We start from the raw sequence: 24,931 nt of genomic DNA on the forward strand, positions 1-24,931 counted from the left end.
ACTACCCTTGTACATATCCTGTACCTTACATACTTCTCTGCCACTCCTGACTTCCTCATACAATATCACAACTCCTCTCTAGGCACCCTGTCATATGCTTTCTCTAAGTCCACAAAGACACAATGCAACTCCTTCTGACCTTCTCTGTATTTCTCCAACAACACTCTCAGAGCAAATATTGCATCTGTATTGCTCTTTCCTGGCATGAAACCATACTGCTGATCACTAATCATCACCTCCCTTCTTAACCTAGCTTCCACTACTCTTTCCCATAACTTCAAGCTGTGAATGATCAATTGTATCCCTCTGTAGTTATTGCACATCACCCTTATTCTTAAAGATAGGTACCAAAACACTTTTTCTTCACTCCTCAGGCATCCTCTGACTTTCCAAAATTTTGTTAAACAATCTGGTTAAAAATTCTACTGCCATTTCTCCTAAGCACCTCCATGCTTCCACTGGTATGTCATCTGGGCCAACAGCCTTTCCATTCTTTATCCTCTTCATAGCTGTCCTTACTTCCTCCTTGATAATCTGCTTCACTATCCCCGAATTAATATTGAATTAATTTAATAGTTTAAGACAAAATATATTTCTTAAGTTTTCTTAAATAGTTGCATAAAACAGTTATTTTATATCTTAAACACATAAATATTATATGAAATAACATACGCAACATAAATGCTATAAAAATAAGCTTTCATTTTAGCAAAAAAGTGAAATTCTGAGCTTTGCACTGGCCATGGGTATGTTTTGTCCTGTAAAATCTCACGTTTCTACAAAAAATGTCACACTTTGGGCATTTGAAAAGGTGGTAACCCTAATTGGACATAAAAGTTTAATTTAAAACCGGTAGTAGTCATTAAACCGATTATACTAATTGTATTTTAGTATTTCAAGGGAATGGAACACAAATTAAATATGAAACGATGGAAAGTAAGGACAACCCATCGACTTAATTCCAAACTTATCTCGTCTCAATGTATTATACGTATTTTAAGCGTTCTCATCTTCCCACTCGAGGGGTCTGACACTACTACGTAATATTGCTTCCTGTGTCGAAAGCGGTAGAAGTATGTTAGTCAGCGACTGTAGACTTTAGTGAGAAGGAAGAAGATGGCGTCAAGTGGTGGTATTGGAGAGATGGACTGGGTTAATGCTGTCAGACCGCTTTTATCATCTTCATATGTAGCCTTTGAGATCAAGGAACTACCAACCCTCATCGGTGCTGTTATAAAATGGTGAGTGGTGACTATGTGATAAATAGGGTATTGGTTGTTTGTAATGTGCCTCATCATTACGGCCTGATGATAGGGTGTAGACTGCAGAAATATAATGAATTTTGAAATTATGATGTTGACAGGGTGTGATTGCAGGAATAGAATGAATTTTGAAATTAAACTTTTGTTGTTACTAGGTACCAGTTGCTTTGATCCGCATTTCTGTAGATGTGATTGATCTTGTTGCCACTTTTCAGTGTTTCTAAGGCTTTCTAGAGACCCCTTTGTAAGCTTTTTACTAAGGGATGCTTTCAACTTCAGAACATCTTGTTTCTTAGTGTAACCGGCTGTGTTAGAAGGAATAGTTTGCATGTAGTGTGCAGCTATGTCTGCGGTGCATGCTTGTATTCGTCTGTTACTAGTCTAGATGGATGGTTCACGTTGATTGCATACTGCTGACTTGTTGGTTTTTTATTTTATGAGGACAGTCTGCTATTAAGTACACGACAGTTTATTCAAGTGTAAAGAAAGAAAGTACATGTTGCACATTTTCTAGATGTGTATAGGAACTAATGGCGGGAGAATTAGAAGATTGTGGTTCGGGTAGTACTTCCTTGAGATTCGGACGTTTGTTTATGCCTTGAGACATTCTCGTGTTTTGGGGAGTAAGTACTTTGGGAATTGTATTTTGTACGTTCTTGCTGTTTGTACGGTGCTTTCTTGTGATCTTTGACGTTCGTTTACGTGTGTGTGTTAGCCATATCCTTGTATCAGCTGATCGAGTTATCATAAACCCGAAATTCATACAGGCGAGACCATGATCCACCCGAATCCATGGTATAAACACACAGGCAAGCTCTATATTCTTTGCGTCACGGGTTTAGTTAGAGGCGATAAACCACCTTTGGATCTGGCTTCGATGGACCTTTTGCACATCCGCAAAATGAACAGTAACATAACTGCTAGTTCCAAAGATTTACATTTTGCTTGTGACATAAAATGAGACATGTTGTCGAGGTAGATGTGTTTGAGCATCACTGTGCTCTGGAAGAGGTTCCCCATTCCATGTGTAACAGAATCCATCAGAAAACATAGTCTTAATCAGTGTTTTATAGGTTATAAGGTGGAGACTTAATTTGTTGCATTTTTGTCAAGTTTTGTTGCTGCATGCTTCTATATATTGGTGTAATCAGCTCTGCAGCATGGGTATGGATTTTAAATGAACCTTGGATATTATGTTGCCTCTTAAGGAGTTGCATTGTTTCTGGTTATTATTTTACTCAGATTATCTTTAATACATGGCACTCTGACATCTTTGTGCAAGTACTTAAGCTCTGTTTGCCCTATATTGTCAGTTTGAATTTGGTTTATTGTATTGTTTTTTATTCTGATTGCCTACGTGGCCTCCTGTCCAAGAGAGGCCCTTTGACCAGTTCATGTAACTTATTCAACATCTGTACACTTGGTTAAGGTACACTGACATGTTCATTTGGCTGCGAAAGCAGGTACTCCTGTCCAAGCCTTTTATTCTATCAGTACCACAAATGAGACCCTCGGATGCATGCCACAGCAGCGCTCATTAATCTATCCTTTATTCTAAACGTAACCTATGCACAATCCCACCCTTATTGCTAAAACGTGGTAAATATGAAAATATTATGTAGTAAGAATTATAATCTTAACGCAGTTTTCCTCCACATAAAACACTTGAGAGAGACTGTGTGTGTGTGTGTGTGTGTGTGTGTGTGTGTGTGTGTGTGTGTAAAACAAGGTCACACAGACTATCCACAGTTAGTGAAATTAAACATGCCTGTCCACGGCTAGTGGAGTTTAGCTTTATTGGGCTGAATGTGTCCACAAAGACTTGAAAATGTCATGGACATTCAGAAGCTATATAGCTGAAACACTTGACGTCCTTAGTGGAGTCATTTACATATATCCCATGGGCCTCTATTACATGAGAGTTAAGGTATCCCCCAGTGAAAACTCTAGGTGTGTGTGAGGATCTACATGGATAGACATTTATTTACTTATACACACGCATGTTTGATACTTGATCATATACTCAAGTTACAAATGAACTGCAAAAGATGGTTTATCCAGAAAACATGGAGTGTGTCAAAAGTAGTGGGTTTGCAAGGGGGTGTCCCCCTTCCAACGCCCCTGTTAATTATACATAACAAATAATTGTTCCGCAGTGGGGAAAGGGCACACCCCCATCCCCACTGTTTTTGATCTTGCACAGAAACAAAGCTGGCAGTGCTCGATCAGCTGACTCTTTTTGTTGAGCTGTGGGGGCCTTTTTTCTGAGATTATTGCACCATTTGACCCCCATAACACCAGTATGTATGTGTGGTGATCACACCATTCAACGTGTGTGTTTATATGTGTGTACATAATATATATACATACATACAGCTTCTTGCTCACCTAATCCTAGTTCCCCAGTTTGTCTTTGTAGTACCTCTTGAGATGTCACCTTTCTGTGGGTGGGACCTCTCCAACTCTTGGGTGGGTCAACCCCCTGTTACTTCATGTTTTAGGTATCCCACAAATGTGTTTAGTGGGAGGGATCTATATTCATTGGTGCTATTTGAAGTTGGAGTTAGACCGTCTGAATGGATGTTGTAGGTACCTCACTGGAAACTATCGGAAATGAGGTTTCAGCTTAGAGGCCATAATTTGTCAGAATGGCTAGTGCAGTGACACTAGTACATGGTTGTATCCCTGCTGCTTATTGGAGATTACCCGTGAGGTTCCTAGTATTAGTTGTTTTAGTTCGTGTTATATTTGTGCTTGTCAGGTTATATAATTTTGTTACAGGCAAGTATTTTTTACCATGGCATTTTTCCCTGGGCCACCTCCAGAAGCTTTGTATATTATAGTAGCATTTAGAAACCTGGGTGTATGACCATTTAATGATTATGTGCTCTTAAACTCGGCACCAGCTGGGTTAAACCCTTACAGGGTTCTAGAGCAGTTACATAGTAAGAACCAAAAACTCACCAACAGATGTAATAACTGAAGCAAGAAACAAGACAAGCCAATTGGAAAAAATAAAACCCAGAATGTGCAGTCCAACACTATCCCTATTCCTTTTTTCAAAGTGTATAGTTTACTCACAAAGCACGCCACCAACTTGTTGCAATTCCTTTATTGAATTAAAACGTTGTCCAAGTATTAACCTAGGTTTTTAAGTTACACTAACGAAACTTCTTCAGAATACAAACACATTGTCTAATGCATACATCAACATAAACTAAACTAAACCAGACTAAACTATCGATCGTGCGTGAAAACTACCCGCCACCCCACCCCTCCACAATATGCTCTAGCAGCACTTTCGATATGCAACTGCATTCCTGCAACAGCAGGCTCTCCAAGCAAAGAAAATATGCAATAAATAAAATAAGCAGTTACATAGTAAATCAGGCTGTTTAGTGCAATGAAATGGGAAGTGAATGATTTTAATCATTGTTCAGTTTAAATAATAGTAATATCTTGACAGTAAAAAATTTATAAAAAGTGAAAGACTGGTAGGTGTGCTATGCTGCATATGGGGTGACTGAGCATACCTTTGTGCAAGTAGAATTATTTTATTTCATTCCTTTTAATAGTGGCTCTTAAGTTTTCAGATAATTGTTCTTGATTGGGTGCAAATATTTATCTGTAAAATATGTAGATTATATATGTATATAATACACACACACACACACACACACACACACACACACACACACACACACACACACACACACACGTGAAGAGCTGATTGCCTGAATGTTGGATTCTATAACCATCTGATATACCAAACTGATGTTCCTCCATTGTCTGCACTGTTTGTTTCTCAGGGTAGTTCAGTAGCTAGTTTCAGGTGGGGGTTGTTATGCTTTTTGTGGAGTCGGCCCACCTTGGGTGTTAGCTGTTGGCCAACACTTCTGTTTTTATCTGATTGCAAGAGGTTTATTTTCTCTGTTGTACTTCTAATATAAAGACTTACATTTCTGTGAAATTGTGCAGAGCTAATTACCTGGATGAATTCTGTAACCGTCTGATATACCAAACTGCTAAGTATACTTTTTTGCACTGGATTTGCACTGTACTGCATTTATATATTTGCTTCATTGTTTATCGCTGTCCTCTGTCTACTGTTTTTTCCTACCTCCCACCCAAGTGGTTATACTCTTAAACTTGGTGGCTTTGGAATTGCACCACCTCCCCCCTATTTCTTAGCCTTTGGACACTGCTCCCATTCCCATCGCATTTGCTCAGTCAACTGCGTGCAGTGAGATAATTTGGGAAGGGCTACCCCCTTGCTTCTTTGATTTCCATGTCCTATCTCATCAGCACAGTCTGACTACAGAGAGAGCATTTGGGAAGGCTAACCCCCTTAGTTTATTAATCTTGAACAGTCTTCTGTTTCCTCCTTCTCCACTTAAGGGAAAGTACACTTTATTCAGCTGCTTTTACTGTGATTGTGTTCTTTCTACTGCAGTACCTTATATTTGCTGCATGCTCATAAGTGTTAAAAGTGCTTTTATTCTGCTGCACTTAATACTGCTTTTTTCGTAGTCTGATTAAATGTATCCGTTATTCTAAGCATCTTAGTTTTGGTTTTAGCACTTGTGCTTCATGCCAGTTACTTTACTTGAATAATATGCCAGTTACTTTACATTTAAGAGTTTTTTTTGTTGACAAACCCTTATTAAAACTCTCACTCCATAAGTCCGCTCAAGTATTTGGAACACTGGTCAATTCCCATCAGTTTCTTCTGTGAGCCTGCTTGAAATGGTCATACTGAGACAGTGTAGCAACTGCCTCATGTTTACTGACAGCCCTCTTCTCTTAGCACATAATTCTAATACTTGCAAGAAATCCATCTTCATCAGTAACCTGGAATACATGCTGTCTCGCTCCAGTCCATACTCCTGACAGAGAAGATTGCCAGCACAAACGGAGCACTACATAGCCAAGCATAACACACGCGCACACACACATACACACCTTTGCAGAGGTCCTTGATTTAAAAACTTGCCTAAACAGCAGAGACCTCCAAAATACACCCACGAACATTCCATGCACATCACACACAGCAGACAACACACCAGTGTCTCACAAACACAGCCCATAAGGCAAAACAATAAACCAAACATGCTAGTTGTTGGTGACTCAGTTGAGAGACACCGGTGTCTCTCTCACCAGGCTTGACAGAGAAAAGGTCACGGTCAGTTGTCTCTGGGGCCAGAATCCACCACATCAAGTATGACTTTGTCATTGTCCGTGTTGGTGTGAATGACTTGAGACATACCTCCCTGGACTATATTAAGCAAGACATGATTGAGCTCTGAGTGTGTGTCCCAGGCAGGTATAACCCTAGCCCTAAGCAGCATCTATAATAACAACAAAAAATAATTGACTTCAACAATTATCTTAGTTTCTGGTGTCATTCCAAGGAGATCAGTATCTGTCTGCCTGGAATGACATTTGACAGGCCTCTGTGCTTTGCCAGAGATGGCCTCCACCTGTCACCACTGGGATTCCGGATCCTGGCCAAGGCTCTTGGCTCTCCAATGTGCCTTTTTTTAAGCAGTGTTCCAAAGACAAATTTTCCAAAATAAAAGACCTGTCAAAAAGTAAATTGAAGGTCATGCTGCTTAACGCTAGGTGCCTTAACCTGAAAATGCACTGTAAGATGCCAGTGTTTTTACAGTCACAGAAACTTGGTTCAGGGCTGCGGAGAGCACTGCTGCCTTAGCAGGCTACACCTCATTCTACACATTCCGACCCCAAAATGAGGTTGGGAAGACACTAAGGGTGGGGGAATGTCTATCTTCATTAAGGGCAGGCACACCTCCAGACTGGTTTGCGAGCATGATGCACTGGAACTACTCCAGGTGCAACTGACAGTTGGCAAGACACCCATCCAAGTTAAAGCCAGCTGTAGGTCCCCCTCCATGACTCGGGACACCCACTTCTGTTACCTGGATCTACTTGACTCCATCAAGGTACCACCCAACACCCTGATCCTTTGTTGGCTTCAACTACCCCCACCATAGACTGGGTGAACTATTCCTGCACTGTTGCATTCACTCAATGATTCCTTGATTTCATCGGTTCTAATACACTAAACTAGCTCGTTTCATCCCCCACAAAGGGAGATAACATTCTGGACTTGCTTCCCACCAACATGGGTGACATCATCAGACTGTCCCATTTTTAAGTTTCTATCCCACCCACCCCCACCCCCCAGCCATAAAAAAAACTTCTTAAAAGTTGACTACAACCTCCTAAGGGAGGGTATCTGTGTAGGTTCACACCAGTGCCTCCCTCAGAGGATGCAGACAACTATGCTGAATAGTAAGTCAGTGCAGTATACAAGCACCTGTACAACTGCATGGACTCAGCCATACCCAACGGACCTAAAACCTGCTCCTCAAGGAAACGCAAACCTGTTTGGTGGACATAGTCTATCAACAGGCTTTGCAACGAAAGGAAGAAACTGTTGTCAAAGGGTAAAAAGGAACAAATTCCAAATTGGAGAAACTCCCTCCTTAGCCTCTACAAGCAAATTAGATCACTAGTGAAAATCTCCAAAGCCAATTATGAATAGAGACTAGCCTCTGAAACAAAGGGAAACCACAAAGCCGCTTTCAGTTGAGTCAGGAACTTCCATAGCAAAGCCCAGGTTTGTTCTGAATTAGTACTTAACAGTATCACTTACACTAATCCTGTTGACTTAGCCAACCTGCAAGCAGGTTCAACGCAAACTTCCCCTTGTGCCCCCCCCAGAGGCCCTTTTGACATCCCCAATACTTGTCCCACACCTCCTATCTCCGTAGGTCAAGTGTTAAAGGCCCTATCCAAGGCAAAGAACACAGATTCCATGGAACCTGGTAGTATCCCCGGCTGTATTCTGCACCATTTCTAGCAAGAACTGGCTTTGCCATTAAGCAGCCTATTCAACCACAGCCTAAGTACAGGCTTCATTCCAGCAGAGTGGAGAACTGCCATTGTCATCCCCCTGCACAAGGGTGGTGCCACTACTGACCCTGGAAACTATCATCCCAATAGCCTGAGAGGTCTGATCTGTAAAGCCATGGAGCATATTACTACGGATCTGATAAATAGGATGTGGGCAACTTCACCCCACCAAGTTCGGATTAGTCAAGGGCAGATCTTGCCTGTTGAACCTGGTTGACTTCTTTGAAACTGTTACCAAGGCCCTGGATGAGGGAAAGTCAGTACATACAGCTTACCTTGACTTGGCCAAGGCCTTTTGACACAATAACCGCTCGGGCATCTTTGAAAAGCTAACACAACTTTGGCGTAAATCTCTCTCTCATCAGGTGGGTGGCCAACTGGTTCACTGACAGGACCCTCGAGATCAAAATAGGTGCCTCCACCTCTGATAGCAGATCTGTCATGAGTGGAGCTCCCCAGGGATCTGTCCTGGGACCCCTACTGTTCGGCATCTACTTCTCAGAGGTCCAGGCAAAAACTATAAAGTCTGTGGCTGCCCAAGCTTATGGACATCTGTAAATTGGGTGCTTTTATTGACTATTCAAATGATGTTAACATACTGCGAGTGGGTCTCGCAGCAACTAATGGCTGGTGCCAAAGTCATGGCCTCAAGCTAAATGCAAAAAAAAAAAATGTATCATACCATTCGACAAAAACATAGCCCCTACTCATTATCCACATCAGTGGCAACCCCCTAAGCACACAACCTGTGGTAAGAGACTTGGGTACTCAGGTTGCTAACCTCACATTCAACCATCATGTAGCAGCAGTGGTCAGAAAATACTTTACTTGGCTCATCTCATAAGTAAAGGGATTGCATTCAGAAAAGGTTTTTACCTGTCTGTACTCCTCCCTCATCGGACCAATAATTCAGTATAATGCCCTATTTGGTGTGTACCTCTCCAAACATCTGCACCAACTGGAAAGGCCACATTAATACCCCACAAAGTAAATCCATGGCCTGCAACACCTGTCCTATGTGGACAGGCTGAAATCACTATTACTCTACTCTGTATCATACTGATTGCTCAGAGACGATCTGTGTCTTGCCTTCAAGGCCATCTTGAACCCTGCCCTACCAGAGATACTCAATATCAGTAAGTCTAACTCCTCATGCATTACCCACTCAAAAGGCCTGAATCTAGTATGCAATATCAACAAAGCCTGCTGGAGTGGCAGGTTAGTCTTCCAGAGGCTGCCCCATCTCTGGAATAGACTTCCCATATACATCAAACAGTACTTCGCTGAGCCTCTTCAGGCACAACCTTGATAAGTGGATGGGAAACCACACATTTGTCTCCAGAGTTCCACCTGTGTCTCTGGCAGGGGCTACAGGTGCTGACTGAGCTTTCTTTTTTGAGATAAAGTCTTGCCTAGGCTTGTAAGGGCCTCAGGGCCATTAGCCTAGTAACCTCCTAGGATATGTACGAGTGTGTGTGTTGAAATTATAGGTTCATAGGTGAATATATAGGATAACTGCTCTGAAGGGCAATTTTAAGCCTAGCCATTGTCACGTGGTCAGAAACAAACCCTGTACCTTGTGTGTATGAGATGAAATCCTTAATCATGCCAGACCCACTTTCTGTGTAGAATAGGTTACATGCTAGTAAGCCATGGGGTGAACCCGTGGTATGAATGTCATCCTGCCCTGAAGGGGTTAAATGAGCCTACCAATGAAGCTGATCACACTACATTGCAAGAGGTATTTTTGGTGGTGGCATACTTTCAGTGGCAGTTGAGTACTTCTAATGTAATGGTAACTTGCAAGGTACCGGATTTACCGTTCTGGACAAAAGGTCTAGACCCATGCAGTGTATTTTTACAATCTGGCACACCTCGGTGGCCTTTCACATAATGATGGTGTCCCTTACTTCTGTGCTATAATTTGAAATCTGAGATCTAAAGTGTCTCAAAGGAGAACATGATGGTATAAAACGCTCTAGATGTTCTTCATCTCACATTGCTGCAGTCCTTACATATGGGTAGTCCGCTGTCCTCGGTGTTGAATACCCCAAAGTAAGGCGAGGCTGTCGTGGCTTAAAAACTGAACTCAGGACAGGGGGTACAAAGCATGCAGCGCATGACCGATGTCATTTCCTTTTTGCCGTCCGGCCGCGATGCAGAAGCAGCGCAGCAAGTGCGGTGGGGTTCTCTGAAATTTAGTTTCACCCGAGATCAGAATCCGTAAAGTGAAGTAAGAAGGACCTGGTTTTTATTTTGGTTTTTCTTGCCAGTGTGTTTTGGATGTCAGAAAAGTGAATGAATAACTGTATTTCTTGACAGATACACATAGGGATTATCATTTATTGTGTATTCCTTGTTTGGGGCCTGAGCCGCGACATTTGGGTTGTGCTGTGCTGCTGTTCAATAAGCGCCTAGCGCTAGAGGTTGAGAAGGCTAAGGCTGGTCTTTGGGAGCGGTGGTGGCGGTGCAATTATAATATGCCTCCGGTAGCGCCGGGAAGCTCAAAGAAAAAGCAGCAAAGCAGTTAAACCAGGCAGAGAAGATGAGTCGGTCGTCGGGCCCGGTTCTTTAGAGAGGCAAGTGTTCCCGGTGGTTCCGGCCGGAACTTCTCTGGAGTCTCAGGGGAGGGGAGATTTTGCAGAGGGTGAGTCTTCAGGGAGGTGGTCAGGCTGAGGCTTTCCAGGCTTCCCAAGTATCCCCTTCCTATCTATGGTGGTTAGGCCTTCTCCTTCTGTTTCCAAGGCAGGCCCAGAGGGCGGAGCCAGTCCCAGAGTGTTCAGCTTCTGTAGGTGTCACCTTGGGTTGTACTAAAGGGCAACACATAGAAAAACAGAAGATTTTTATTTACTTTGATTAGTTCTATGCCCCTCCTCTAAGAGGCCCAGGGTGGAGCCAGAGTTGGGAAGTTTGGAGCAGGCTTTGGATATTTCAGAGTCTTTCTGAAGACTTGCAGCAGGGAGTATCTCCTTATTTCTTCTCTGATGATGATTTCCACACTCCTTCTGCTTCTTCTCATTTTTTTTTTTTTCAAGACACTTCATTCTATGAGGAACATTTTAGGGGAAGGTGGGAAGGTCAGGACTGGGATTCTAGGAAAGGCTAGGGGAGTTTTTTGCTGTTACCCAGCATAGGCCCTGGGGCTATACCCCCTGTTCTGGATGTTTGTGTGTTTGTTTGCCTCAGAGAGCTCCTGATTCTCTGCCTCCTCCTCCTCCTGTTAAGATGGATAGGTATTACAGGTGCCCGGCTCATAAATATATATAAATAGTCAGGGAAAGGAGGGCTAGAAACTATTAGTCAGGGACCTAAAGGTGTCAAGGCCTCTGTTGTAAAAATGTTGTAAAAAATAGAAGAAGGGGCTGATAAAGAATGGATGGAGAAGAAGGGAACATCTTCTTAGTCTTCTATGAGAACTGGCTTTGAGGGGCTTTGAATTGCAGTTATGTAACTTTCTTCTTTCTCACTTTCTTTCTCCTCAATTGCTCTGCTAAGGTGGATGCTCTGGCAATTGTGCATTGAGTGTAATTGTCTGGTGATTTGGTGCCTGTCTCTGAACAAATTGGGTTTGCTGCCATGCCAGGCCTGCTTTGATGCTGTTGCAGCTGGCTGCTGTTGTCACTGCCTCGCGCTCAGTTCTTCATAGGAAGGATCAGGGAAATCTGACCATGTTAAGACAAGTTTTGGATGTGCTTTGATTTTGGATGTTTGGTTCAGGGTGATGTGGTGTTTGGTTCATGAAGAAAGAAGTCTAAAAAAGAAAATGGAGAAGTTAGGCTTTTAATTATTTTGCAAGTTAAAGAGTTTTGTCTTATGCTTCCTGGGAGGGCCAGGGGAATCCCTTCTTATGATTCCCAGTCTAGAGTCTGGGCTAGGCGTGGGGCAGGGGGGGGTCAGAGTACATTCAGTAGGGGGCCTAGAACAGGGAGTTCACCACCTAGAATTGGAGGGTCAGGGGCCAGTCCTTTTCTTGAGCAGGCCCAATGACCTACTTTTCAGCTGCCAAGATCCTTCTTGCCTGGCAGCACCTTTGGGAGACAAATTAGCACTTATTTGGAAGGAAGGATGTTGATTAGAAATTGGATGTTGATTGCAAGGAAGGGTTACATTGGACATACAAGTTACAAGTTTTATTCTCTCCTTTTCCATATTCCTCCTCATTTCAAGGACTGCTCCTGCAGACTCCTCAGCAAGATACTTCAAACAAATTTACTTACTCTACTACTTCAGAGACTAGAGGCTTCAAATAGGATTCTCTACTACTTCAAATCTATTCAAGCTGGCAGGGGATCAAGCGGGAAGTGGGCCTAGGATTTTTAATCTGTTATTCGCCTGTTTCTAAGACCAAGGAAACCGTGGAGAGTTTATTTGGGATTTATCCATCCTACAACATTATCTGGACTTTCCCAAGTTCAAAATGTTAGCGTTACTTGGGCTTTTTACTATGGGAAGGATCATTGGATATCAACTCTCTGGATCTCAACTTCTTTACCAGTTCAGTCCTAGTCCCAGTGTGGTTCTGGCTATTGCGCCCAGGCTGGGACTTCACATTATCATCAGTTGGCTGCATTGCTTTTTGGCTTCTCTACTGCGCCCAGAGTTCTATCTCCTCTCTGGCTCCAGCTTCTTTCACTTAACTTCTTAAAAGAGGGAATCTATTTGGACGTGTTATTTGATGCCTTGCCTAGAAGAGACCCAAGGTTCATTCGAACTTCTAGTACATGGTGTGTATGTGATGCCTGTGTTAAGATGCCTTTCTGTATTCTGTGAGTCCAATAAAGTCCCAGACACATGCTTTCTGGTTCTGGTGCTTTGACCACAGCATCCCAGATGGCCTTTTGACCCAAGACAAACAAAAGAATCTTTCTCATTCTTTCTTTTGTTCTTCTCAGTCCATCTTGTATTCTGTGGCAGGCTGACCAAACCAGTCCTGAGGAAGAATCTTGGGCACTTGGCACTATTCATTCACTTACTTCCCAATGCACTGCTGCATATAGGAATTCACAATGGATTTGGATAATGTGGTGGAATGACACCACTGCCAAACAATCTATACTGTCATTCAAATAAAAAGGCTTGGTGGGCTCAATTGGATGGGTGGGAAACAATCTAACGTGCCTGCCCAGACAAACAGATGCACATCACCGCAAAGCTGAGATGTGGATAGTAGATGGAGCTTGGATAGCTCACAGTTACATCTACCACTTCAAGGTCAGGATAATGGAACTTTTAGAGGTCATGTTAGCTGTCAATTTGCTTTGGCGGCCAGGGGAGTTACTTCTTCAGCTTAACACAACAAGCAACTGTGGACCAACTAAACTGTCAGGGGGTACTTCAACAAGCAGCAGCATGAGAATCAAGAATGCAGACAAGCAATGTGTTGGAGGAGACAAATCTAGAGCTAAAGCTTCTGCCAGGAGCACAGAACTATTCAGGAGAACAGAACTGCACAGCAGATGTTGAGCAGACAGTGGAGATGCCGAGTCCTGGAAATTACCAGGTTGACAGTGTTATGGGGTTATGGGGAACTCAGACATAGGAAACTGTGCTTCTCTCCTATTCTTCAAAGCTGGCTTCAAGGCTGCCAAAAGGTTCTCTCCCTCAGCTTGGAAACTGGATGCTCTGCTGGATTCAGACAGAGCAAATTTCACTCCTATGCCTCCCCCTCCTCTGCCTCTCCCTGAAATTCTCTGCTGAAGGGTCAGACAGGACTTTGGTCCATTTTAATAGCACCAAGTTAAAAAAAAAAAAAAAAAATAAAAAAAAAACACAATGACAACTTGCATGCTTTTGCATAAAATGGTTTTTCAAGCATGATAAAACCAGAGAATGCATTAAAATATTTAAATAACCTCTCTAGATCACACGGTCAAATGACATCATTCAAGAAAATAAAGAACAGTCCTTTTCAACTACGTGTCTCTAGTAAAGGCTTTATGCTTTATACTGGAGGTTGATCAGCTCTAAATATTGAAATCAATTTTATATTCAGCATTTTCCGTCTTCTTGGATATGTCATCACCTCTGGTCATTTTTATCACATGAGTACTGAAAATTTAAAGAAATACTCAAGGACATGTTTATATAGTGCGCTAGTGGGTGTGTTATGCTTTGTCAAACAAATGTTTGCCAATACGTTTTTAAATTCACGGTACATTTACCGTTATAGGTGGCACTATGTTTGACACAGCAATATATACTATATATTTCTGGTCACAATTAGGAGCTGAAATAAACATTTTAATGTATTTGGATGCATGCAGAAGTAAACATATTGACAAAGGTGCCAAATGTAGCATGATCTAGTGCCCATTCCCTTTTATATTTTTAATATGTTTAAAAGGATTTTTATAGCATGGTGTCCGTTTTAATTTCTTAATCCTTCTTCTGTATGTGAATTTAGGAAGTAATTGTCTACAATCCTAACACTCTACATATTTTTTTAAATATGCCAGTTCTTTTTATTTTCTCAGTAGCTTGTGTTTGTTTTTATACCTTATTACTATCTTTGTCACTCACAGAATTCTCATTTTGATTCTTCTGAAACACTTTTGTTTATTTATTTATTTATTTATTTTACATTTGTTAACCGGGCTAGTCTAACTGGATATATTTCCATTTTCAGCAGAGGCCCGGGGAGAAAAGCTCCACATAGACATAAAACAATTACATAGGATGCAAAATGAGAGAATATACAGTATATGGAATTATAATATATTGAAATAAAAAAATGCACAACTTATTTAGCATTATTTAACATTTTAAGAAAGTAAAAGGAAGAAAAGACATTAAAAGACAATGGAGTAAGTAGATCTATTTATATTATGAATAGTATAACCTCTTGCTTTAAAAATCTAGACCAGTGATGGCGAACCTTTTGGGTTTGGTGTGTCAAAAGTTCCTGGCACTAAATAATTAGATAATTTATTGCACGTCACATGAGCAATGAATGCAAAAGCAGCATCTTTGGTAACTCTGGTGTTGGTGATTGGTGATGTGTCACCCAAAACGTTGTGGAGTGTGTCGCCTTTGACATGCATTCGCCATCACTGATCTACACCCATTTTATCAATTTGCTCATTGAAGGATTCATTCTTGGTGTTTTAATCTAGAACATCTATATGTCTGACTTTTTTTTCTTTGTATTCTGATGTAAAAATGTAGATGCATACTTAATTTGTGTGCATAGGTACACTTCTTGATACATTTTTTTTTAATATAATGAAGTTGGTATATTGCCATTTTTTCCCTAATAACTTCAGTGTCCAAAAAAAAGTCTTCATGAACGCATTTTTCTTAAATTCAAAAAAATTAGTTTTAGAGGTCAAATATCCCAGAAAAATCATCCAAAGCTTGATGTCTTCCATCTTGTAAAAATACTGTCCACAAATCCCTTGTAAAACATTTAGGGAATGGGTGACCTGTACATTGCTATTCAAGTTGGAGATTGAAGATTCTCCAGCAGGGTACAGGTAATGCTCACTGAGAAGGAGTCTTCCATTTCACAGTAGCATTTTAAGCTGCCGTGAAGCTCGGACTGTAATGGAGATAATGGTTTCCCTTATTTTTGTCTCTAGTACTTCTACTGTTTAGCAAGTGTGTAAGTTTTCATCCCATTCTCCTCTGATGGGGTCTGATCTTTATCCCTTGGGTCTAACTCTGCTATTGCTAAAGGTCTTGGCAACCAAGAACACCTGAGCTTCTCCCTTAACCCCATAATGCACCAACCCTGTTACTTCAAATGTCATTTGCCGTTTTCAGCGGAAGTTGTGGCTTTCCTTAACTCTTGAGCACTTGACAGTTGAGTTGTCATAATTATATATTTTTCTAGTTTAATTTCTCTTAGATTCTTAAGTTTTATATTTCCGTTACGTATTACAATTAGTACCTTCTACTAAACTACTATCATTAGTAGTTCTTTCCCCTTTTAATACTGAGCATACCTTTTTGATATTGTTGCTAGTATTTATCATCTTTATGGACTTGGTGTAGCTTTTCTCAGTCATTGCTCATACTTTCTTTTTCTGCTTCTCTCTCAAAAACATCTGTTCTTATAACATTTTTTACTTTTAGTTATGGTGGAAAAAAGGCCCTGCAGAGTTTAAAAAATGGATTGTGTGGGCATATCCTCTATCGGATGCCCACACTGTTTATGTATTGTCTGGGACCGGTTCATCTTCGGGAAGATTGTTGTATTTTGCCATGGGTTCAACCCCAGTGCTCTTGTTGAATGTAAAAAAACAAGTTTATCTTAAAGGGCTTGTTACCGGCAGCTTTTGGAGAGGGTATATCTGGGGATCAGTCTCCCAAAACACAACAATCAAAATCTTCCAAACCTTTTATGTCTTCATGGTTTTGGACCCATCTAAGAAAAGAGCCAAAATGGATCTGACCTCCCCCCTCTGATTTTGGGAAAAAAAAAAAAAAAAAGTAGACAAGACTTCCTCTGGTCCAAGGAAAACACATCTGATCTGACCACTTCCAGTCTTACTGGTTCAATTCACCTACCCAGAACAGGATATTCATCTTCTGTGGATCTGGTGCCCTCAAAGATGCTCTCGCCTTTTTTTGGACTGTCCTAGGCCCCCTTCTGTTGTTTCCACTTGTTCTAGAAGTTTGTTGGGGGAAGATGTGGCAGGAATTATGACGTCTCCATTCTAAAGCTATAGACGTGTTGCATCGAGTAGTAGCACAAAACATATGGGGACCAATGTTCCCCCACCCCAGGAAGTGTAGTACCTGCCCTTCCTGCCTTTGCAGGCAAGCACCTGAGCTGCTAGTGTAAATTGGGTTGCTTTGGCTGTAGTTGAGGCTTTGTACAGCTGTTACCGGTGCAGGTATAATCATGGGAGTTGGCAAGTGCTGTCTTTCTGTTTTGGGTACTTGGAGAACGTAACTACACCTGACTACGTTTTAAGAAAGAGGCAAAAATTAGGTTTCTTTTTCTAGGTACCTGAGCTCGCCTCTCTGAAAGTGAGGAGTTTGACAGCCCAAGAGGCTCTAGGAGTACTCCTAGTTGACATCTGTATTGGTGGGGAAAGCCATTTGAGGTGGTTTGAGCAAATTACAAAAATGTTCTGTGGCCCCCCACCCCCCAGAACAGACTTTGGGTTCTTTGGAGTGAGTATGTCTTGTGTGTGGTGTACCTGAGGAGGAACTGTAAATTGTTTTAGTAGGGTGAGGGCAGTAGTCTGCTGATTTTTTTTTAAAAAAAAAAAGTTTATCAGGTTGTTGGGGGCGGTGTGTTTTTTTTTGCGGAATTTGCTTGGGGGGGGGGGTGAGTGATGCAGTGCAAACCCTTCCTACAGTGCGTCGAGTGTGCTTTTGGCCTTTGCTAAACAAGATGAATATCAAAGCGGCAGTACAAATGGCAATCTTCTCCAACAAGGTGCGCTTGAGCTCAAGAAACTAGGAACAAAACGCAGAAATATGTTTTGGAGGAGGAAGGCAGGGACTGAATAATGTAATGCTGCCAAGATTTATAGGGTATATGACAATATGTGAGGCATAGTGTTTGTAAATGTGAACTAGTTAATATGGTTTGATTTACTCTGTAGGTTTGCCTGTGTCACGAGTGATGATTCATTGAAGGCGTTTTTAAAAATTGTCTCTTGGGTGTCAAAGTGAAACATTATTTTATAGCATGCTTAGTTTGCAGATAAGAATTTCTTTGCCTGTGGCTTGGGGTATCATTTTTACGCCAGGAGGTTCAAACGGTTGTAAATTCATCTTGCCGTTTAGACTAGATAGTATGCAGATTCTGATACTATAGTACAGTATGGGGGTGCTGCACTTATTCACTTTTAAAGTGTGGTACTTTTTTTTTATTGTGGGTTTTTTAATCTAGAATCCTGGTAAATTTGAGTGGAGATGTATGCTGTGATTTCTGTTTTCACTTTGTAGATAAGTGATGTGTTTCTTTCTTGCAGTGAATCTGAAATTTTGAATCATGACAAGCAGTTGGAACCATTTTATTCATCCTTTGTAGCTCTGACAGCACATTATGTCACCACTGTATGTGGCCAGAGTAAGTATTTCATTGATTTGATATGTAGATTGACTTGGTGGCTGCAGCAGTGTGAATTGGACTTCTTTTTTCCTTTCTTTTTGTGTAGTTCCCAGGAGCCAGTTGCTTTCAGTTGGAGCAGCATGCAAAGTCTTGATAGAATTTTCATTGATGAGATTGGAGAATCCAGATGAAGCATGTGCTGTGTCTCAGGTAGGTGCTGTTGGTTTCCAATCTAGGAGCTGAAGCTTGGAGTTTTGTGTTTCGTGTCCTGTTACTTTCAACATGAATGATGTCTAGTGGTTGCTTAATTCCTGTGCGACGTAATCTTTGCTGAGCTAAAAAAAGCTTTATAAAGTATATGTTTTCATTGTTTGTAGTGTTGGGTTTAAACTGCTTGTCTGCTGGTAGCTGATGACCCAGGATTGATTTAACCTGTAATGAAGGCCAAACTTGAGTGTGTGTGGTGTTTTTTTTTTTATGTGGCCACACACAGCTTATGTCAGTTGCTACTTAAATCCCTCCCAGTGGATTAAGAGATGTTTGGTAGTTAACAGTATGAAACCCTCCAACCCCTTCCCACTGTCGTATAATACTTGCATACCCCACCTGAGCTTTATAACCCAGTAACATTTTAAAATGTAAGTGGGAGGAATTGTCAGATGCTACTGGATTGGTTATTTAGGAGATGGGGCCCCCCCCCAAAAAAAAAGAAAGTCCGATCAGAATCTTACTTGCTTCCCAAGACTGTATTGTGCAGTCTTTGCAAAAGAACATAGTAAAGCCATTGTCCTTGAGACTGTCTGGGTGGAGACTTCAAAATGGCTGCAAACTGAGCAGCACGTTTGACACTCCAGTGTGGAAGCTGAACTTGTTTAATTCCCAGTAAAAGTTGCCATTTTGTACGGCTACTGGCTGCTGATTATGCTGCCTGGATGCTAGGAATGAAGAAATGTGAAGAAAGAAAATTAACTTGAAGTAAAATATACTCTCTCTAGGAGGAACCTTACGGCTGTTTAGCAGGCTGGATGCCAAAAGAGAAGAAAATTTCTGTTTAGAGAAAAAAAAACTTCCTGCTGTCCATTAAAAAGCAGTTAAAGTTTTGTCTTTAATACACAAATGCCTCTAATTTCATTTTAGAAGAAAAAAATCAAATGGAGTTGTATATGTTTAGCGACTTTCTCAATGCTTCGTCATCTGGCTTAAAAGAGGAATAGAAGCCTTGACTATTTAGATGAGCTTTTAAAAAAGAAAAGTAGTTTAACTTGAGGCTTCTTGGGGAGTAACAGTTTCTCAGACTGAGCATACAGAACATGTTGGGTTGGGGGGGTTGGTACAAAGGTCACGGTGTTTACGTGACAGATAACATACTGGGTTTGATCCTCCTCTTTGAGGGGAAATTGGCTTTGCTTAAAGTGGCCCACAAGGGCAGCTAACCTAGTACTTGACTGTGAACCTAAGATTTTCTGCTGTACTGTAGTAATGAGGTGGGGTGTATAGACTGTATTAGTTTTATGAAATTGCAAATAACTGGATTTTTCTGACCTATTACTGATGCCATTTCACTTGCTGATGTCCAGTAAATCCATCAGAAATACTGTCTAGGGATGTAAACCTCTTTGGGACATTTAACAGAGTGGTTTGGAGCGACAGGTCTATGACTTACAGAGGATACCACTGTTGCGGAACAGACTTCCCCATCCACGTAAAACAAAGCTAATTTCTGTCTATATTCGAGCCCATCTGGGGATGAGAAGCACCTGCCCCTGTGCTACAAATGGATAGAGGCATCTCCTAAATGCTTTAGCCCATGCGTGGGCCATATCAAGTTATGGTGTGATCCCAGTTATTCTCATTGGGGAAATGACAATGGGATAGGTAAGGCCAGTATGTAACCAAATAGGATGTTATTTTGCGCACACACAGGGAAATTGTTTAAGCTTAAAATGGCTTGTAAGAGAAGCTTGCCTGATGTGTACCTATGAATCTGCAGTGAGTATCCTAATTAGACAGTAACATCATGTCTGAAATTGGATAACATCATGGTTTGTCTTCTCATTGGCAGGAGGAGTTTTAGTAGTAAACTACCTGATGTCATGGCTCGTCTGCCTTTGTAAGCATCCACATGTGTATAGTTGGGGGAAGAGAGAGAAGCTGTAAGGAAAGCACTAATTCTGTTCGCAATGCTTTTAGGTCTGTTAGTAATGGCAGTGAAGTATCCATGCTTCAGTGACTGTCTCCCTTTAGGACTGCTATCCAGTGACTCAAGTTTGTGTTTTTTTTTTCTCCCAGGATTCCAGCTTACCTTGGGCAAACCAGCTTTAATTGGATATCCATTCCCCTTTCATGACGCCAGATGAACACTTGCATTTCCGGTCATTCCTTGAAAATATTCCAAACACATTAATTCTGACTTCAGCTGCCCTTCCATTAATTGGAGTGGCTGTTCAAGTTTGTTATGCAAAGTGATTTGTGGAGTTTTAAGAGACCGCACTCCTTTAGTTGTCCCAAAGTATGCAGCCATTTAATTTAAGGAATTTTATGCCCATTTCGAAAAATCCGTTGATTCAGCAGTCTCTATTAGAGTGAATTACATTGGGAAATTAATCATAATTTTTTTGTTTAAATCACCGTGGAGATTTGAATGGGAAGAAACTTTTAAAGCATCAGTTAGGTGTAGAACTCCCTCTTAGTATGAAATTGAGTAAGAAAAAAACTCTAGGTTTTAAGGCTGCTATAAAGATTAGCTCTTCAGTTTAGATTCGAAAACTTAGAAATAATTAGCAACATAGTTTAAAACTTTTCCTTTGTCTGGTCTCCCATTCAAGCCCAAAAGGTGTAGCAGGTGTATTGGGAAGCAAGTGTTTTGCCAAATTTCTCCCCTAAAATTTGTGTCCCCATGCCTTTCAGCCCTGAGTCATCTGAGCAGCGCCCCCCCCTCACAATTCTAGCACAAAGGAACATGTTCTAAAGTACTTTCCAAGACAAAAAATACTTTGTGTTGTGTCAACAAAGCAGTTGTGTAACAGTGTCAGACATGTAATGGCAGAGCCCTCCCTAAACTATCTCACTTATGCCAGAGTTCAGCCCACAGCTGAGCTTATGATGATACCCCTCCACAAGGGTAGACATTCCACTTCTTGGCAACTACAGGTGTGTCAACCTTAATTGCCTGATCTGTAAAGCCGTGGAATGCATCATTACAAGCACCATAAATCAACAGTGTCAAAAATCTTAGGTTTGTGAAGGCATTGTCTGTAAGCTGTTGGTCATAAACCTTAATCTGTTTGTGGTAAGGTGGGTAACGTTGACTTATGGAGAGAGTGCACATTGTCCATGTAGCAGACTTGTCTCTAACAAAGAAGGTGACCATTGGAGTCAGTTGGATTTGTGCTCAGACCTCTTGTGTTTGGCATTTACTTGTCAAACCTAAATACTAAACATTAATAGTTTCTGGCTGCCCAAATTTGCTAATGTTCCAAACTGCGATAATTTTGGAAACCCTTTGAAGATACTTCCTTTCAAAATGAGTCATCGGGGTAAACGTGTTGCATAGAAAGGGCAAAATTTTAAATGCCAATAAATGCAGCATATCTTTTTGGAAATGGCATGTCACTGCAGCCTGTATCATTGACGTCACCACATTTGGTGAACAGTGTTTAGCGTTGTAGTTATCTGTGATCGAAGGAGATGGGACTGTTTACACACTGTCCCGCTCACCAGGCTGAACAAGGAGAGGGTCATGGTGAGCAGCCTGTCGGGTGCTAGGATCCGCCACATATAACACAAGTACTCGGGTCACTCCAAGGCTAGTACAAATATGACTCGGTCATTGTCCATGCTGGTGTGAATGACCTGAGACGTACCTCCCTGGACTACATGAAAAGAGACATAAAGGCGCTCTGTGAGCATGTAGCCCAGGCCGGTATGACCCTGACCTTGAGTAGCATCTTGCCCTCACCAAGAATGATGCCACAATATGAAGACAAGATGATCAATTTCAACAATTGCCTTAAGTACTGGTGTCATTCAAAGGGGATCAAATGCCTGTCAGCTTCGGATGATATGCTCGACAAGCCACAATGCTTCGCTAGGGATGGCTTGCACCTGTCACCCCTGACTTCTGGATATTGGCAAAGGCTCTTGCTACCCCCATAGTGCCTTTTTTAGGCAAGGCTCAAAAGACAAACCCACCTCCATAGGTATCGCAAGGGATAAGAAACTGAGTAATGCTACTCAATGCCAGAAGTCTAAACCTCAAGATGCACGCACTCCACTCTCCTTAGCATGGAGAACATCGATATCTGTGCAGTAACAGAAACCTGGTTCAGGGCTCCTGAGAGCACCCCAGCACTACCAGGTTATACCTCATACCATGTTTTTCAGCCCCAAAACTTGGACCGAACCACAAAAGGAGGGGAAGTATCGATATTCATCAAAGATACCCACACCTCCAGGTTGGTGGCAAAGCACGAAGCATCAGAGACTATCCATGTGCAACTAACAGTGGGTAAAACTGCCTTCCAGTTTATAGCCTACTACAGACCACCCTTCCAAACCCAGGAACCCCACTCGGCCTTTCTGAGAACACTGGAAAATATGAAGGTCTCTCCAAACACCATTATATTGGGCGACGACTTCAACTACCCAAACAGACTGGGAGCATTACTCTAGCTCCAACACCCTAGCCCAAAGGTTCCTAGAATTTATAAACTCGGATGCTATGGAACAACTTGTTACTACTCCCACAAGAGGGGAAAACATACTGGACCTGATCATCACCAACATGGGGACTCTAAGCTCCAGACCAGAAGTGTATCCCTCACTGGTAAGATCAGACCATAAACTAATCTCACTGGATATTCACATCCCGACCCCACCCCCTGCCCAGAAAACCACAGTGAAAAACTTCTCTAAAGCAAATTTCACACTCATCAAAACCGAGGTGGAATCCTTCAAAGCCCCCGGGCCTGTGGAAAATACGGCCCAGACCGCAGAATCCTTTATAAATGCATTCTATGAACACCTTCAGGAATGCATGGATCATGCGATCCCAAATAAAACCAAGACCCAATCCTTCAAAGGCAGACGTCCTGTCTGGTGGACCCCAGCTATAAACAAACTATACAATAGAAGGAGGATAGAGCAAAATCCCAAAAAGGGAAGGCATCACTGATCAGTATTGGCAAAAAACTACGGGCACTCCTAAAATTGTCTAAGGCCAGCTTCGAGAGAAAAATTGCACAGGACACTAAGGATAATCACAAGGCTTTCTTTAGTTATGTTAGGAACCTGGGTGGTAATTCCCAGATATGCTCAGAATTAGTCCAAAATGACAGAAAAATACACTGAACCCACAGACATTGCCAACATGCTAGCTGACAGGTTAAGCGCAAACTTCCCCCCCCCCCCCCTCACCAAAAGGGCAAATAACTATGCCAGCAGAGTGCTGCCCCCCTGACATCTCAAATGCTCAGGTAAGAGCCGCCCTCTCCAAAGCAAAAAACACAGCATCAATGGGACCAGACGTTGTCCCGGGCTGCGTCCTACATGAACTCCAAGAAGAGCTAAACCCAAACATAAAACTACTGTTCAGTCTCAGCCTTACTACAGGATATGTGCCCAAAGAGTGGCGTACAGCAACAGTGGTCCCTCTCCATAAAGGTGGTGCCTCAACGGATCCTGGAAACTATCGCCCCATAAGCCTGACTAGCTTGGTCTGCAAAGCTATGGAAAGGATCATCATGGACCTCTATAGATATTGGGGACCTACAGACACTGGATCCTACCCAGTTCGGCTTTAAGGGCAGATCCTGCCTCTTAAACCTGGTTGATTTCTTTGAAACGGTCACCAAGGCCATTGACTAGGGGAAGGTGGTCCACACAGCCTACCTGGACCTCGCAAAAGCCTTCGATACAATACCCCACTCTGGCATTATAGATAAGCTCACCAGCTTAAATATAAACCCCTATGTCACTAGATGGAGTGCAAACTGGCTCAAGGACAGAACCCACATGGTTAGAATTGCTGGAGCCATGTCAGACTGCAAACCAGTTACAAGTGGTGTCCCACAAGGCTCAGTCCTGGGACTTCTCTTGTTTGGTATATATTTCTCGGAGGTACAGGCCAACATGGAAGGACTGTGGCTGACCAAGTTCGCAGATGACTGCAAACTGGGCCATAATAGACTCTCCTGCCAACACAAGCATCCTCCAAAAGGGCCTCATAGAAACAGACAACTGGTGCCAGAGCCATGGCCTCAAGCTAAATGCCAAAAAGTGTATAGTTATCCCCTTTGGCAAAAATAAAGTGCCCACAAATTACCACATGGGTGGTAATCCATTAAGTACAGAAGAAGTAATTAGGGACCTGGGGACCCAAGTTGATAGCAATCTCTCATTTGACAACCACGTGGCCAAAGTGGTAAGAAAAACATTTTATATAGCCCACCTTATGAAGGGATTCACATCTAGATCAAGGGAGGTCATCGTGCCTCTTTACTCATCCCTCATCAGGCCCATAATTGAGTACAATGCCCCTTTTGGGATGTACCTTACCAGACACCTGCAGCAACAGGAAAGACCCCAAAAATACCTCACCAAGAGGATCAAAGGGCTCAAACAGATGCCATATGCTGCCTGGTTAAAGAAACTCCACCTCTACTCAGTGGCATACTGCCTGTTCAGAGGCTATTTGTGCCTGACGTATAAAGCCATGTCCAAC

The 24,931-nt window shown here is 42.0% G+C and overlaps 1 protein-coding gene across 1 annotated transcript in view; it reads left to right on the forward strand.

Moving 5' to 3' along the window:
* Positions 1-1,046: 1,046 nt before the first annotated feature.
* The window catches only part of UBR4 (ubiquitin protein ligase E3 component n-recognin 4), a 3,959,899-nt gene continuing 3,936,014 nt past the window's right edge, over positions 1,047-24,931 (forward strand). The window contains 3 exon segments of the mRNA XM_044087073.1: positions 1,047-1,241; positions 18,131-18,228; positions 18,317-18,420. Of these exon segments, the coding sequence (XP_043943008.1) occupies positions 1,117-1,241; positions 18,131-18,228; positions 18,317-18,420 (327 nt within the window). The 5' untranslated portion in view covers positions 1,047-1,116.

Source organism: Protopterus annectens, chromosome 1.part1 (assembly GCF_019279795.1).
Source record: "Protopterus annectens isolate FY-2018-M chromosome 1.part1, PAN1.0, whole genome shotgun sequence".
Classification (NCBI taxonomy): domain Eukaryota; kingdom Metazoa; phylum Chordata; order Ceratodontiformes; family Protopteridae; genus Protopterus; species Protopterus annectens.